Below are 16,142 nucleotides of genomic sequence, written 5' to 3'. Positions count from 1 at the left end.
CAGGTCACCAAAACAAATATAATAATAATGAAAAAGTTGGAAATATTGTGAAAATTACCAAAATGTGACACAGAAAAACAAAGTGAGCACATACTACTGTAAAAACGGTGCCGAAAGACTTGCTTGACACATTGCCACAAACCTTCAATTTGTAAAAAAATGCAGTATCTGAGAAGAGTAACAAAGCAAAGTGCAATAAAACAAGGTATGCCTGTATAAGAATCATGGATATTTATCCTGATATAATAGGTCCATAGCAGCGAGAGGACTTTGATAAAGCATGGATTTCGAAAAGGCTTCTTGAGGACTCTCCTTACCTGCTAGGGTCTGGTCCCACTTGCTAATGCTGTTGGACTCAGCACTGAGTCCTTCAATATATTTTAGGTAGGCCTCTGAGTGGAGAAGCCGTTGAGTCTTCGGTGGGGGAGCCACAAACATGGGTGTTGTTGGCTGCTGTATGACAGGGGGGCCGGGTGGATGTGGGCCAGGATATGGAGGTGGTGCCTGCTGCCCTGGAGGCCCCAAAACACCTACCTGAAAGAGCACAGACACATGGTGAGGGAAAAAAAATACTCAGTGCATGCTCTGAGAAAGAGGGTAACTTGAATTCTGTTGAGTCCTAGAAGATCCAACTTGGAGGCTCACCTGCTGTCCATATGGACTTCCACCTGGTGCTGGAGTCCCTACCATAGGGGCCACTCCTTGGTTCATCACACCTATAATTCAGAATTACAGGCACAATTAGAGGCTCTGGGTTGAGAAGACTGAAAACTACTGTCTGATAAGAAAGGCCATTTATAATGCAAGCCTATGATCTCTGCCCTGAGTCTTTATGGATAGGAACCCTAAGCACCCAAAACAGGATGTAGCATTCATATAGAAAATGCATGTTCTTTTGTTTTCTAGGTACTTTAAATACAAAGCTAGGACAACTTGTCAGATGTACATTAATTATTCATGGCTTAGAAATAATTTGAACCCTGCATAAAATTCTAGTATTTCCCTAGGTAAGCTACAGTCAGAATACAACTATATTTTCAAGGTATTTTTCTTTTGACAACACAGTTTCCTGCAACTGAAGCCCGTGTTTAATTTCAGCAGTAATGGCATTGCAACCAGGCTCAGCTGTATGCAATGTGTTAGGACAGCAGGGACATAAGGGAAGAGGTTTGTGCAAGTGCACATTAAATGACCTTTGTGGAGGCTGGAGGCACATTCTTGCTGTCCTCTCACAGGCCACCAGCACCTCTGGTTCTAACTGGAGTCACTAATGTTGGCAGAGAGGGGACACTGCCATTTGATAGACCAGCACTTTGAAAAGGAATCATCCGGAAACAGAGCAGCCTTGGTGCTATCACTTCAAATGCAAAATGACAAAGGGAAAGAGAAAGATTCCATGGTCCTACTATATTTGGACTTTGTATAAACTTCCCTTGGTGACTCCTCGCAAGCAATTTCTGTCACACAAGCAAGTTCTCTCTCATAGGTCCTAGTTGATAATAACATGATGTCTTAAATTTAGCATCTGGGGCTATTTTAATCTCAGGACCGTCCACTTCCTAGTCTCATAAAACAGAGCAATAGGTAAAGGACCCAGTTCATTAAAAACTAACAAACTACAATCAAAACCCTGGTGAGCTACTGCTTAAACCTTAAACAAGTCCAGCTGGCTGCACAGAAGGATCAACAGGAGCTAACTTCATATTCTATAGTTTCTCTGGATTCAAAATGTTGGTATTTTAACCAGGCAGAACCAACCCACTATTCTAAGGTTCAGAATTGCTAAATACCACTTCCAAGAAGTATTAGATGTTTGTAAGAGAGAACACACTAAGTGAAAACAAGCTTTCTGTTTACAAAGCAGGGATTTTTATATTCCAAGAACCCAGAAGGGTACCTGAGCCACAAGAATAGAATCTTAGTGATTATTTGTGAGTGAGTGAAGAGGTTGCAGTGGGTAAGTTGCTGCTCCAGCAACATATTATTAACCCCTGTTCCCCTAGGACACTCACCCACCTTAGATTTCACAACACAGTGGGCCTCCCTGAGCTGCCTGTATCAATCTCTGCAGGGCAGCACAAAAAAATCAGCAACCAACCCCCTATGTGCCCTCTGTTTACAAATGCCATGCCAGGGGGCAGCTGGTGAGAATGCAGGCTGAGTCACCAGAGGAGCTCACTGAATCTCCCTCTTCTCAAAGCCTGATCAGACGTGCGTGTGTAGATACTAAGAGGGGTTCTTCCCTGTCTCCTTATCATCAGGTGTGTTGTGCTTTCTTCAAATGCATTTAGAATCTGAAAAAGGGGCAAAGGGAGACATCTACCCCCCAATACCCGCCAAAAGACCAGCTACCTAGAGGGTACTGGCCTTCGGTGTGACTCCCGCTGAGTAGCACACGCACCTGGGAGTTAAGTCCAGCTTAGTCTCACTGCTCAGTCAGATACTCTTGCCAAGGGGAGAGGGCACAGAATTAAGGACAACTCCACCTGCCACAGGAACACACCCATTTTATGACTGACACCTGCTGCAAGAGCAACTCACACATAGTCCACCACTTCCATAATGAAGCACCCACGCCCACGAACATTTCCTCCTCTGGGTGTGTCTAGATCAAATACTTCTGTGGCGTTATGGCCATTCTCTAAGCAACACTCACATCACAAAGAGTGTTACTGAAGGCTCTAGGCCAAGCCACCAGGTTAGCTCACCCTACATACTGCTGGGCACACCCTCTGAAGCTTTGTTTGGAACTCTTTATAGCCACGGGATCGGTAGATCCAATGCTGTTGTAAGCAAATCTAAGGGTTTCTACATTTTGTCATCTGGGCCAGGCCTTTAGCTAATATTTTGGATAATGGATCAAATACTATTCCAAGTCATCTTAAGGTCACATTCCCTCCAAATAGATACCTAAGGGTCAGTTTTTTTTGCATATGATGGCAATTAATATGGGAACTTGTGATTTTCCTTTCATAATAATCTTTCAAATTTGCTAATTAATTGTAAAGGAAAACTGTACCTATTTCTGGGCTCCACTTATATGTTTCTATATGACATAACTTCTGAGCTTGTTGACAGACAAACCAGTGTCTCCAGGTAGCAAGGTGGGCTATGCTGTTCTTTAAATGTTATGTCATCCTTCTTTGGGGACTCAGAAATAGAAAACTCGTTCAGGACAAATTCGTTCTCTCCCTCCTTTCTGTTGCTAGAAGGACTGACTGAAGGATTTCTACAGAGTTCTACATTAGCGACTCTGTAATTCCCTTAGAGGGGAGGGGCTGCTTGAAAAGCAAAAGATGGAGCAGGGACTCTACACAGAAGACCCTTTGAGATAAGAATTGAACCAGAAGAAGAAATGTACTCAGGAGCAAAAAGTGCTTTTTATATCAACTGGCAATTTGGGAAACTTCATTCACTGATAAAGAGAGCAGAGCATGACCTCCTAGGCTGTGTTTGGCTTTCTGAGCACGTGTCAAGTTGTTTGAGTGATTTTAGAGTATGCCTCCTGCCCCTTGATCTGCTGAGTCTAGTTTCTGTCATGTGTCCTGTGCTGCTGCTAGGCAGCCAGGTGCTCAAGGGCACAGGTGCTGAGCCACCTGCTCAATACACAGGACAGGTCCTACTGCTGACATCCCTGGGATTCTCAGTGAGGGAAGGCCTGCCCACATGGGCAGCAGGTACCTCCTGGAACAAATGGCTGAAGGAGGAAAAAGAGAATATGAAGATGAGATTAATGAGTGAATGAGGATGAAGTTCTTACCCGGTGGTGGTATGCCCGGGAGGCCGGGCACACCTGGCGGAAGATGGTGGGGTGGAGGCCCCCCGGGGTGAAGTGGCTGCATGCTGCCCATGCTAACAAGGCCATCAACTGGGCCCTGCAAAGGTGGAAGGCCTGGCGGATAGCCACCCATCATGCCTTGAAGGACACAACAAATTTCAGACATGCATCATTAACATGCAACATGAAGTAAGTAATAACAACCCCCCCCATGCACTACTAATGAATAAAGCACCCTTAGTACTGCATGATATAACGGCAATTAGTGCAATTATTTTGTTGCAATAATGAACAAAATATAAAGTTACAAACATTTCTGGATGAATTAGTACTTAGTACATTATTATTTGTAGTTATTTTCCCTGTGATAAATACGCTGCATGTTTTCAGTTAAATAATAATAAAGAGGAGTTCCAGTAACAGCCTTCCCAAGGTCATGATTATTGCAAGGTGTTCAGAGACCCGTTCTGCCTACTGCGATTCTACTGAAGAGTATAAACCCCATCATTCCACTATGCCCACACTCATATGCCTATCACGGGTACACATGAGGGGAAACTGGAATGGAGGAAAATGAGGCACACAGCCCTGATCACAAAGCATGGTTCTCCAGCATGGGGGAGGCGGCAAGACTTTTTCAAGACTTCTATGTCCATTCCTCCTCCCTTTTAGCCCCACCACTGCTGGTAAGAATGGATCATGCTTGAGCTTGAGATGGGGAACAGCTAAGAGTCATCACAATGAATGATGTTTCATCTTTAGATCTCAAAACATGATAAAATAAAGATAAAACCTAACTCCCCACCCCCACCCCGGCCACCAGCCAACCTAAGCCCAGGTCACTCAGTAGCCTGCACGCAGATCTTAGGAGGAATGGCTGGAGAATCAGGCTCTGTTGACATGAGAAAAGGCCAGTTGTCATCATTGTCCCCAAGCACACAAATGTCCTCACAAAGACCTTCAGTTAACAGGGAACATTTTAAATGAGGTAGAGAATTTCTGTGAACAGAGGTTTTTATTCCTTTATTTTCAAAGTGCATCTTCACAACACAAAACACTTCCTGCTGGCTAGGGAAGAATTTCAAAAAACAAGTATTTTTGGCAAAAAGAGTGAAAGGAAGAAGATAATTTCAGAATGTCAAAGACTCACCTATCAAAAGAACTTTAAAGCCATATGACATTTTTTTAAGCAAGGAAAACACCTTGATTTTTCTGGGATTTGAAACGATCATAATGAACAAAACACAAGGCTCCCCACGAAATGCAATCACCTTTGGCCACAGCTTCTTGCACAAAGGGAGGGGTTGAGGAATTGGTGCAAAACCTCATTTTTATATAATACTCTTTGTAGAGGGGTTCTGGAAACAGTGCAAGACTCCCGGTTCTAAGAATTATACTCTTTGATTTTCCCTGAAGAATTGTTTGAAAGGTATTTATTTATAAAAGTTTAGTCTTTTGAAGCTATAAAATTACTGCAAGTTCTGAGATTGATTCAGCTTGCCTCATCGATCATATCTAAGCTGACTAAGAAACTTACAATTACACAAACCAATAAAACAAATTTTAAATAATAATCACCTCTGTACATAAAATAGGATTATCAGTTTCATTTTCTTAAAATGAGAGTTCAGAGATAAAAACTACTTTTGAACAGACACCACCATCTTAAACATGAGGAGATCCAATGCTACCAAACTGTCTTTTAACCATACCACCAGACAGAGCTTTTAGGGATAAGTAGGTGGGAATTCAAGAACGTTAGGAGGCTTTGCTTTCAATTACAAAAGCCCATCTGAACGCAGCCTTCATGGGCTGTGGTTGAAGAAATTACTAAGAATCGAAAGACATGACACTTGTCTTCATTAAACTGTACTTTGGCATTTATTATCCCAGTCACATGTGTTCAAATGAGCTTCAATGCTTGTAAGCAAAGCTGGTCTCAGACAGCAACAAGGCTAAGACTTAGGCCCTATGCAACCTGTAAACCCATAAGAAATCACTCTCTTAAGCTGCAAAGTCCCCACTGTGGACCAAAGACTGCTTACTGTAGAGAATGCTTGCCCTGCACTCCCACAGCCCAGAAGTCTGGGCAGCAAAAGGTTTAATAATGGAGCAGGGGCTTTCTGGAAGGGGGCCACCCTCCTCACCCATCAGAGCTCTGTGATGTTATTCCCCAACAGGGAGCTAAAATGCTGCAGCTGCTGTTTTTCAATGTTTTTAGCTGTTTGAATTGGTTTTGTTAATGTGTCCCTGGGCTTTTTAGTCAAGGGCACAGTGCTATAATATCACACATCAAATAGAACAAAAGAGAATGTCAATGAGGGAATTCTAACTTTCAAAGTCCCCACGTTCAAGGTCTGATTTCTAAAAACCTCTGGCACCCCATTAACCAAAATGGGCCATGGAATAGAGCAGGCGATTATGAGATTTGTTAGATCAACATCAGTTACACTGAAAGTACTGAAAGCCATGATTCAGATGTGCTTTGGCGAGTGCAACTGCTGAGTTCAGCGATAGTGCATTTGAGAACTTGCCATCACAAAAGGTAGGAGCAACAATGGAAAAGTTATCTTCTGCTACTCTGCCTTAAAAAGCAAAAAAAAAAAAAAAAAGTGAAAACAAAAACAGCATCCCAATGAGCCTGTCTTGAGCAACACTATCTTGGACTCCCTGAAAAGAGGTCAGACTGCTTGCTTAAGAAGAAACACAGCTTGAATGGACCTCACCAGGCTTAGAAAGATCACGAAGGAGGGACCCGAGAAGTGGTCTGCAGGTTTCTCATTGGAGACACGTCAGACAAGAATATTCAAGAACAGCCAAATTTGCTATGGCTACCAGAACCAGAGACAACACACACAAGCAAACCACATTCATCTTTTCTTTTCTTTTTTTAAAAATATGTGACTGGGATACTAACAGAAAATGCAGTTTAATGTAATTAAATAGAAAAGCATTACAGAGTGGGCACAATGAATTGATTAAGGACTTTGTATTCTACTTAGCAGTCATGCACATTGGTGACCAAGAAAGGATTTACAATTCATTGTCAAAAATCCTTTTAAATGGTCAGTCTTTTAAGGATGGCTGCAGCAGAACAAGGCAAACTGAATACTGGAATGAGATGGGAAAATCATCACCACCTAAAGACTAGTTTTGTGTTTTCTCTTGGGAGTCCCTCCAGAACAGAATTCAGGGTCTGTTTATATTTTCTGCTGTAGAACTCTATCAAGAGCAGTCTGCGGTGGAGAATATCGCCAGACCATGCCCACAGCCAGGGAAGAGCTGCTCCCTACCAATTCCCAGGATTGGGCCCAGGGCCCATTTCTGGGGCAGAGGGGAGGCATTGCCCATAAGGGAAAGGCGATATAAGGACAACATGGATGACTTCAAACTTTGAATCTGTCATGAGAAAAGCCTAGAGACTGTGGCTTACTCCTTGTTGGAGGAAAAAAAAAAATGAAGGAATTTCTTAAAGTGGAAAAAAATGGTCTTAGCTCCTGTTTTTACCTGCAACAGGTGTCAACTGCTGATTGAGCATCCCCATTGGTGTTGGTGGTGGCACCACCCCCATGAGAGCCCCCACAGGGGTGCCTGCTCGGGGAGAAGCACTCGGCTGCTGTTGCTGTGCTGCTCGCTCTCTCTCCTGCTGCTCAGCAACTTTAGCTGCCCGCTCTGTAAAGGCATTTCAGATTTTCAATTCTGTTTTTAACCCAGGAATTCAAAATACCATCCATTGCATTCAACAGGACTAGTAAAAACACAGGCAACAGTTCTGTCTCAATGGAAGGAACAGTAGATGACTAGTCTCAACACAGGAGGAGTCAGGCCGATTTCACTTGGTAACCTAGAGTCCAGCTTTCCTATCCCATCTTGAGAACTGGTCTGCAAAGATTTCAAGAATGTTAAGACTGCAACACACATTCAGAAAGCACAGATTTTATTTAAAAACGTCACCAGCATAACCAACGTGGTTAATCTCACAAGGCACCCTGAAGATGAGAAGCGCTACCATTATTCTAGTATTAATAGCATTACAAATTATTTATAATTTCAACATGAAGCAATTCCATGGCCCATTGTAATTTTTGGCACAACTGTTACTTACTATATTTTCCTGATTCCTGGCACCCAATTTTACTAAGATTTGAGGACTCTTGTCATTAGTGTCATGAGGTTTAGCAGCTGAAGAAAATTAACTCTGTAAGGGAAAAGTAGCTTACTGCCTCCTCCACAAGGTTTTAGGGAAAATAAACGCTAATTTGTACATTCTAATGAAGCAAAGAGGTCATGTTTAATAAACCCCAAGGGAAAAAAATGCATGATACTCCAGGCTACAGTCATCAGAAGCAGGGAATAATATATATACACATATGAAGCAATGGACAATGTACTGACAGAACCAGGTTTCCTGAAGCTGAGTTCAATACTGACCATAAATCATACTAAATCAGCAAAAGTTCCAGAATTCATACTTATTTCATCCAAAATTCAAGAGGAGCATTAGCTTGTGCCAGTTCTGGGCTGTGGAACATCCCTGCTACACCACTCACTCCTTTGAGCTACTCTTTCTGCTTCTCCATAGCCAGTGGCCCCAACAATCACATTCCCAGTCTTTTTGGGAGCTAGCAGGCTGGACCCTTACTAGAGAACTCTAGAAATGTGCATTCCCAAAGCTCCCACAATACAGGGTTTATTTTGCTTCACCGTTCATAAATAGGAACTCCTCTCCACTCTTCACATGGGCAAACTGAGACTGGAGACAGGTAGTGACTTGTCCAAGGATATAGAGAGAACCAGCAACCTGCGGCTCTGATTCCTGGTATCAAACTCCAACTGCCACACATTAACCCTCCAACAAGGAATTCAAAAGGCTACTGCTGGCTGATCTAAGGAAGGGGAAAACAGCTTAGGTCACATGGCTTTAAAGAGCTTCGAGAAGCAACGGCTCCAGTCCTCCTTTGTGTGATAATGTGAAAGTCAACCAAGTCAAAGCTTCCTCGGCTGCGACAGTGTTACCTGCAGAGACTTGTCATCACTCACTACACTGTCCCAGTTTACAGATCCTCTGTACAATGAGCGTGAGGGACAAAGGCCATTTTAACAACCTATTTCCTTGAACTAGCAGTAAAAAAAACACTGATGACCTAGACCCCCACATTAAGTTCTCATATTTTCATTACACAAATGACACAGTAAAATGGGAGAGCAAAAAAATGAAGTTGAAAAAAGAAAATTTCAGGGCTGTGGATGGAATTGGACTGGCTACCTGTTGGTTCTTTTTGGGCTGTCTTAGAAAAGAGAATTATTAAATGAAGTCAGCCAACCTCCAAACTTTGGGTTTTGAATTCAATGGGCCTGAACACCAAAAGTTCAGATTTTGTGTCTCAGGCAGACACTGCTGAGTCATATAGCTCCTCTCACTAAGTTCTCACTGAAATTTCTGATCCCCCTTTGAATTTGGAAGAATTTCCCAGAAGCCATCATTTCTCCTTCTCTTCAGTTCTGCTCCAGCATTTTTACTTTTACATCATCTCCAGACACATTTCTTGCTCTTGTTCACACTCTGAATAACCAGCCATGCAGTACTGGCTTCATTTGTCCTGGACCAGGCTTTACAGCCATGTGAGCTTCATTTCTAACACTTCTCCAACTGAGTGATATATCTGGTCTTAACTTCCACTAAGGTTAGAAATACCAAAGCTCTCCAAAGTTCTAGGTTCTTACAGAACTGACTATGGTTTCTCAAAGAATATTCTGTCAAATATTAGTTCTTCGGGATATTAGCTGATATTACATGAATACCTGATCAAGTTTCAGAAAATGCCAGGTGAAAAAAGTAGGTTATTTACTACAGGTTTAAAGACTTTCATATGGCAATATGCACTGTTAAGTTTCTAAGAGAGAAAGTTTTTGGAGTGCTTCTCAAACTGGTTTTGCCACAAATGTTTTCTGAATGAACATCTTGTAGGACTAGGGTTCTGCAGAAGATCCTTGGGGAAGCCTGTCAGATAATTTTATAATAATAAATCAACTGTAATAAATGAAAGGAGTAAACTATTTTTTTTAAAAAAGGAGTTTCTTTGGAAACTCCATAAACTGTAATAAAGGAGGCAGCCTTGATAATTAATTTGTTTATGCTTGCTGGATTTGGACCTGGCCAAGAAGAGTAATGGTGATCACTATGGTCAATCAAAAGAGGGCTTTAAACTGGCAAAATGAAGCATTATATACAATTCCAAATGGAAAAAAATACAGCTCTAACGGCAACAGTCCTGCCTAATCTAATGTTTATTACTTATTTCTTTATTAAAGTCATGCCTGATATTAAAAAACCAAAAACCTCTCTTAAATATTTGTCCTTAATGGCTAAGAACCACCAAATCCTTGAATGATAGCTCATAGCCCCAAATGATTTAATTATAGAGTAAAAGGAAAATGAAGGCAGTTGAGCTTTATCAAAGAGAACCCAAGTACCTTAAAAGTAGCTATGAATGCAGCACAGGCCAGGACTGGCCTAGGAAACCAAGCGCTTCAGCCAAGCCTCAGCCTGGAGTTTATACATATGGCTTATCGAGAGCCGTAATAGAAGATCACTGATTTTGAAAGCCCCATTTCAGATGAATTTTAACCAAAATTATATTTAACATCCTTGTATACTCATTCCCCAGCTCAACACATGTGTGCTTACAGGACTTAATGAAAGAAAAAAAATCATGCAATTTTTAATAGCTAAATATTTGTTTGAGAAATCTGGGGGGGGAAAAAAACCACACCAGGATCAGAGGCCAAGTCAGAGACAGCACTTCCTCAGTCAGGACAAGGCTGACACTTAAACTGCTGGACGGGAGCCATTTGAGACAGTCCCCAACACAAAGTTCACGTGCAAGTGGTAAGAACAAGAGATTCAACCTGTCTATGCACGTGCATTGCTGAAAACACCCCCTTGCTTAGAAAGCTCAGACAATTGTGCCTACGCTCTATTTACCTTCATATTCTGCTTTCTTGGCTGTCTCAAGGTTTCTCCATTCTGTCCCCACCAGTCGGCTGAGCTCACCAAAAGAGTAGTCTGGGTGCTGGGCCTTAATCACAGCTCTCATCTCACTGCTGAACAGGATGTAGCCACTCATGTTGATTTTCCGTTTGGAGCCTTCCTTCTTTGCACTGCCTTTGGCAGACTTTGGGGTAGACTGTAAGACAGAAAGCTCTTATAGTGCATCGGAACATTGCATCTGGTCAATTGTTAAAGGTTTCTGGAAGCCAGGAACATGCGACTCAACAGCTACTGTTTTATAGACATGTTCAGTTTATAGCTGGCCATTTTCGTGTTCAAAACACAGCTCTTCCTTGTCTCTTACCATATAAGAAAAATGAAAGTTTCACTGAATTCCATGACTGCAATCTGTAATAGTGACCTCACAATCAAGTCTTCAGAAAATTCTAAATGAAAAAAATATACCAATAGGGATCACCTTAACCGAAAGATGAGGTCCTAAAGAAAGAGAGACTAAAAAGATATAAGCAATAAAAGACAGAGTAACAGAATGATGCAGTTCCTCATGGCTTTCCTTCAATACAAGGCAAGAAGAACTTTCTAACTAAACCTGCCACTAAAACCAGCTGTCTATGAAATTAAAAAAAATAGTATTAAATTTTAAGTTATTAGTGGCATCGTGGAAAAAAAAAAAAAAAAAAAACCTGTTCCTTCCTGTAGCATTCTAGGTTGAAGCTCCCATAATATAGGGGTTGGATGTCTCCTTCCTTTTGGGTTTGAATTTGCTGCAAACCAGAGCTGGAAATAAGACAAGTAACAGGAACTTGTCACCTTCACCTGTGGGGGTGTGTAGGGCATGAGATCCAGCTCACTGGCCAGGGGAGTCTGAAGTTGAGGTAGAGAAGGAGGCTCAATGACCTCACTATCCTCTTCTCCCATCTCTTCAATATCATCATCTCCACCTTCTAACTCAGCAAATTTAGCTTCTAGCAACTGGATCTTCTTTTCCAATAAAGGTGAGGGCTCCTTCTGAGGAACAGTCGGTTTTCTAAAAGAAGTGACATAAGAACAAATAAATAAAATGAAATCACCTAACACTACTCCAGGATTGATCAGAAAGCAATGTTCTGCCTTAATATCTAGAAGCAACGTCCTGCAATCTGCAATGTCTACTCTAAGTCAGCAAGGGAAAGAATTAAAACGTATATTTATAGTCACACCTACTTACAGATGCTTGTTTTTAAGGGATTCTGCTGAATACCCACAAAAGCACTGGGTGCAAAGTTGAGATCTAGTTGCCAATATATAGTGAAAAGAATTTTCGTAGTCTACAGAACTGTGCAACCTCTTAATAGACAGGCTATGAACCAGAACCAAAGATTTCTGCCTCCATATTACAATTACTGAAGTCTACGCCAAGAGGACTGTTATACCAGTTATCACATCTCAGCATTTTATGAGGATTTTCCTTTAATATTTAATTGAATGAATTAATATTTTCTATTTGAAATGTCGACTGCTCTGGTTTAAGACCTAATAAAAAACACAACCAAAAAACCCACCCTGGACTATGCTATTTTGATATCAGTTTTACTATTAGGAGCTGAAGTGCTCTTTCTTCCTTAGTTTTTCAAGTTTACCTGAAGTAATAAATTTCATCATCTACCACTTTAGCAGAGAGTGAAAACCTCTTCAGTCCCTTGAATTTCTTCATCTGCTTGTCACTTTCATTGTAGCGGCTCTCACAAAGCAGAACGTCATTTTCTGGAATTTCAGTTGGCCTGCAGGAGAGGAAGTCCTTGAATGACAATACAGCACACTTTCCTGAAAGAGAAAATTGGAGAGAAATTAAAGGAGTAAACTGTGGTCATAGCTAACAGTTACTTTAAATTTGTATTATTTTTGAATTAATATATTCACATGATTCAAGTTAGAAGATTTAAAGGGTATACACAGGTGTAAGAATAGATATGTAGGTCAATGGAATAGAATTAAAAGTCTAAAAATAAACCCATACAATTGAGTTTTTACGGGTAACCGATTTTCGACAAGGGTGCCAAGACAATTCAATGGGGAAAGAATAGTCTCTTTAACAAGTAGTGATGGAACAACTGGATTTCCACACACAAAAGCATGGAGCTAGAAGCCTACCATATACCATATACACAAAATAATTCAAAATGGATCAAAGACCTTAATGTAAGAGCTACAACTATAAAACTCTTAGAAGAAAAACATAGGTGTAAATCTTTGTGACCCTCTATTAGGCGATGGTTTCATAAATGTGACATCAACATCACAAACAACCAAAGAAAATAAAAATAAACTGGACTTCATCAAAATTAAAAACTTCTGTTTTTCAAAGGACACAAAGTGGAAAGACAACACATAGAACAGCAGAATATATTTGCAAATTATATCTCTGGTAAGAATCTAATATCCAGAATATATAAAGAACTCCTACAACTCAGCAATAATAAGACAACTCAAAAAATAGGCAAAGGATCTGAACAGACATTTCCCCAAAGAAGATACACAGATAGCCAATAAGCTCATGAAAAGATGCTCACATCATTACTCATTAGGGAAATACAAATCAAAACTGAAATGAAATACCACTTCACATTCATTAGGATGGCTATTATAAAGGGAAAAAAGCCAAACAAACAAAACCTCCAGAAAGTAACAAGTGTTGGTAAAGATGTGGAGAAATTGGAACCCTTGTATATCACTGGTGGTAATGTAAAATGGTACAGCTCCTGTGGAAAACAGTTTGGCAGTTTCTCAAAAAGTTAAACAGAGTTCATCCAGCAATTCTACTTCTAGGTAAATATCCAAAAGAACTGAAAGCAGGGACTCAAACAGATACTCATACACCAATGTTCATAGCAGCATTATACACAATTGGTCAAAAGGTAGAAACCACCCAAATGTCCATCAACAGATGAATGAATAAACAAAATGTTATATACACATACAATAAAATACTACTCAGCCTTAAAAAGGAATAAAATTCTGATACATGCTACACTATGGATGAAACTTGAGAATTTTTTATTTATGCTAAGTAATATAAGTCAGACACAAAAGGACAAATTTTGCATGATTCCACTTACATAAGGTAAATGGAAAATTCATAGAGAATAGGCAAAATTCATAGAGAAATAAAGTAAAACAGTGCTTACCAGGGGCTGGGAGAGGCGGAAATGGGTAGTTATTGCTTAATGGGTACAGAGTTTCTATTTGGGGTGATGAAAAGTTCTAGATGTGTTCTAGTGATGGTTGTACAATACTGTCAATGGATTTAATGTCAGTGAATTGTCCAGTTAAAAATGGTTAAAATGTTGCACTTTATGTTACGTATATTTTACCACACATACAAACTTACAGATGGTAGCATATCACTTATATTGTTTTACACCTAAATTTTGCTCCAAAATAATATATCTTGAGGATCACTGCTGGTATTAATATATTTATTCAACTAGCTCCCTACTGACAGATATTTAGGTTGTTTCCAAATTTTTGCTCTCCTACTGAAGCAAAACAATATCGACATAAATAATTTAAGACATATATCGGACTTCCCTGGTGGTGCAGTGGTTAGGAATCCACCTGCCAACGCAGGGGACACGGGTTTGAGCCCTGGTCCAGGAAGATCCCACGTGCCGCAGAGCAACTAAGCCTGTGTGCCACAACTACTGAGCCTGTGCTCTAGAGCCCACAAGCCACAACTACTGATCCTGCGTGCCATAACTACTGAAGCCCACACGCCTAGAGCCTGTGCTCCGCAACAAGACAAGCCACCACAATGAGAAGCCCGCGCACCACAACGAAGAGTAGCCCCCACTCGATGCAACTCGAGAAAGACCGCACTCAGCAACAAAGACCCTACGCAGCCTCCCCCCACAAAAAAGACACATATCAATTTGCACATGGATGAATACATTTGAGGAATAAATTTCTAGAAGTATAAAACCTGGGTCAAAGGGTATGTATACTTTAATTTTTATAGGTATTATCAAATTACCTTCCATAGAGGTTATGCTAATTCATAAACCCACCACAAAGTGGGCAAATGCCACTTCCCTGTATTCTTATCAACTAGTAAACATAGGTAATTTAAAAAAAAGCAGCATCTGGGTAATTTTAATTTACATTTCTCTACTGGCTGAAGTTCGTATTTTCTTTTAAGAACCACTGATAAACCTCTCTGCTCTCTCTTAATCTTTGCCCATTTTCCTATTGGATGTTGATCTTTTTTTCTAATTGTTTATAGGAGCTCTTCATATATGAGGGAAATTTGATCTTTTTCTATGATATACATTGCAAATATCTTCCCAAAGTTGTCATCTGTCTTTACTTCTGCCAAACATTTTAAACTTTTATATAGTTGAATTTATCCATCTTTCTTATAAGAGTTCTGGGTTTTATGTCAAAGGTTATAAGAATTTCTTTCCCATCACTTCTTTTGGTATCTTTGCTACTTCATTTTAGGTTCATTTAAGCCTGTGTTTTATCTGGGAATTTATTTTGAAGTTGATGCGAGAGATGGATACAATTTTACTTTTTCCAAATGGCTACTTAATTTCCAAATATTACTTAGAGAAAAATCCATCTTTTCCCACTTACCTGGGATGTCACTTTTATCACAAATTAAATTATATTTGAGTCTACTGCTAAAGTTTCTATTCTGTTCAAATAATGTTTATTCATATATCATATAAATAATTTAAATTATTATAGTGTTACGATGTTTTAGTATCTGTAAGGATAGACACTCTCCCCTTCACCATGCTTTTCAGAATTTTCCTGATTTTTGTTTCTTTTTTGACATGATGTTAAAAAATCAGTTTATTTAGTCCCAACTTTCTCACAGAAAATTCCCATTGGTATGTCTATTGGGCTCACATTAAAGATTAATTTAGGGAGAATGAACATCTCTATGTTGAAAATTCTTATTCAAGCACATGGTATATGCTCTGCAATTTGTTCAAGCATTCCACTGACTGACTGATTGATTGATTGATTGGATATGTTGGGTCTTTGTTGCTGCGCGCGGGCTTCCTCTAGTTACGGTGAGCAGGGGCTACTCTTCGTTGCAGTGCGCAGGCTTCTCATTGCGGTGGCTTCTCTTATTGTGGAGCACGGGATCTAGGTGCACAGGCTTCAGTAGTTGTGGCTCACGGGCTCTAGAACACAGGCTCAGTATTTGTGGTGGATGGGTTTAGTTGCTCTGCGGCATGTGGGATCTCCCCGGACCAGGGCTTGAACCCGTGTCCCCTGCATTGGCAGGTGGATTCTTAACCACTGTGTCACCAGGGAAGTCCAAGCATTCCCTTTTAAATGCATTAAAAGTAGCACTAAAAAACT

At 40.4% G+C, this 16,142-nt stretch overlaps 1 protein-coding gene across 29 annotated transcripts in view; it reads right to left on the bottom strand.

Moving 5' to 3' along the window:
* The window catches only part of PBRM1 (polybromo 1), a 101,968-nt gene that overhangs the window by 4,525 nt on the left and 81,301 nt on the right, over positions 1-16,142 (bottom strand). For 13 of the 29 annotated variants that reach the window (XM_033424554.2, XM_049716039.1, XM_012532329.3 and 10 more), the window contains 7 exons: positions 12,410-12,593; positions 11,607-11,817; positions 10,764-10,965; positions 7,286-7,450; positions 3,761-3,916; positions 646-716; positions 318-534 (listed from right to left, as the gene is read on the bottom strand). In XM_033424554.2, coding sequence (XP_033280445.1) covers positions 318-534; positions 646-716; positions 3,761-3,916; positions 7,286-7,450; positions 10,764-10,965; positions 11,607-11,817; positions 12,410-12,593 — 1,206 coding nt within the window. The remainder of the gene's footprint in view (positions 1-317; positions 535-645; positions 717-3,760; positions 3,917-7,285; positions 7,451-10,763; positions 10,966-11,606; positions 11,818-12,409; positions 12,594-16,142) is intronic. The other 16 variants (XM_049716043.1, XM_049716044.1, XM_049716045.1 and 13 more) reach the window with 3 other exon arrangements.

Source organism: Orcinus orca, chromosome 10, assembly GCF_937001465.1.
Source record: "Orcinus orca chromosome 10, mOrcOrc1.1, whole genome shotgun sequence".
Lineage (NCBI taxonomy): Eukaryota > Metazoa > Chordata > Mammalia > Artiodactyla > Delphinidae > Orcinus > Orcinus orca.
Note: the sequence above shows the minus strand (reverse complement) of the source record. Positions and strands in the feature narration are given on the sequence as shown.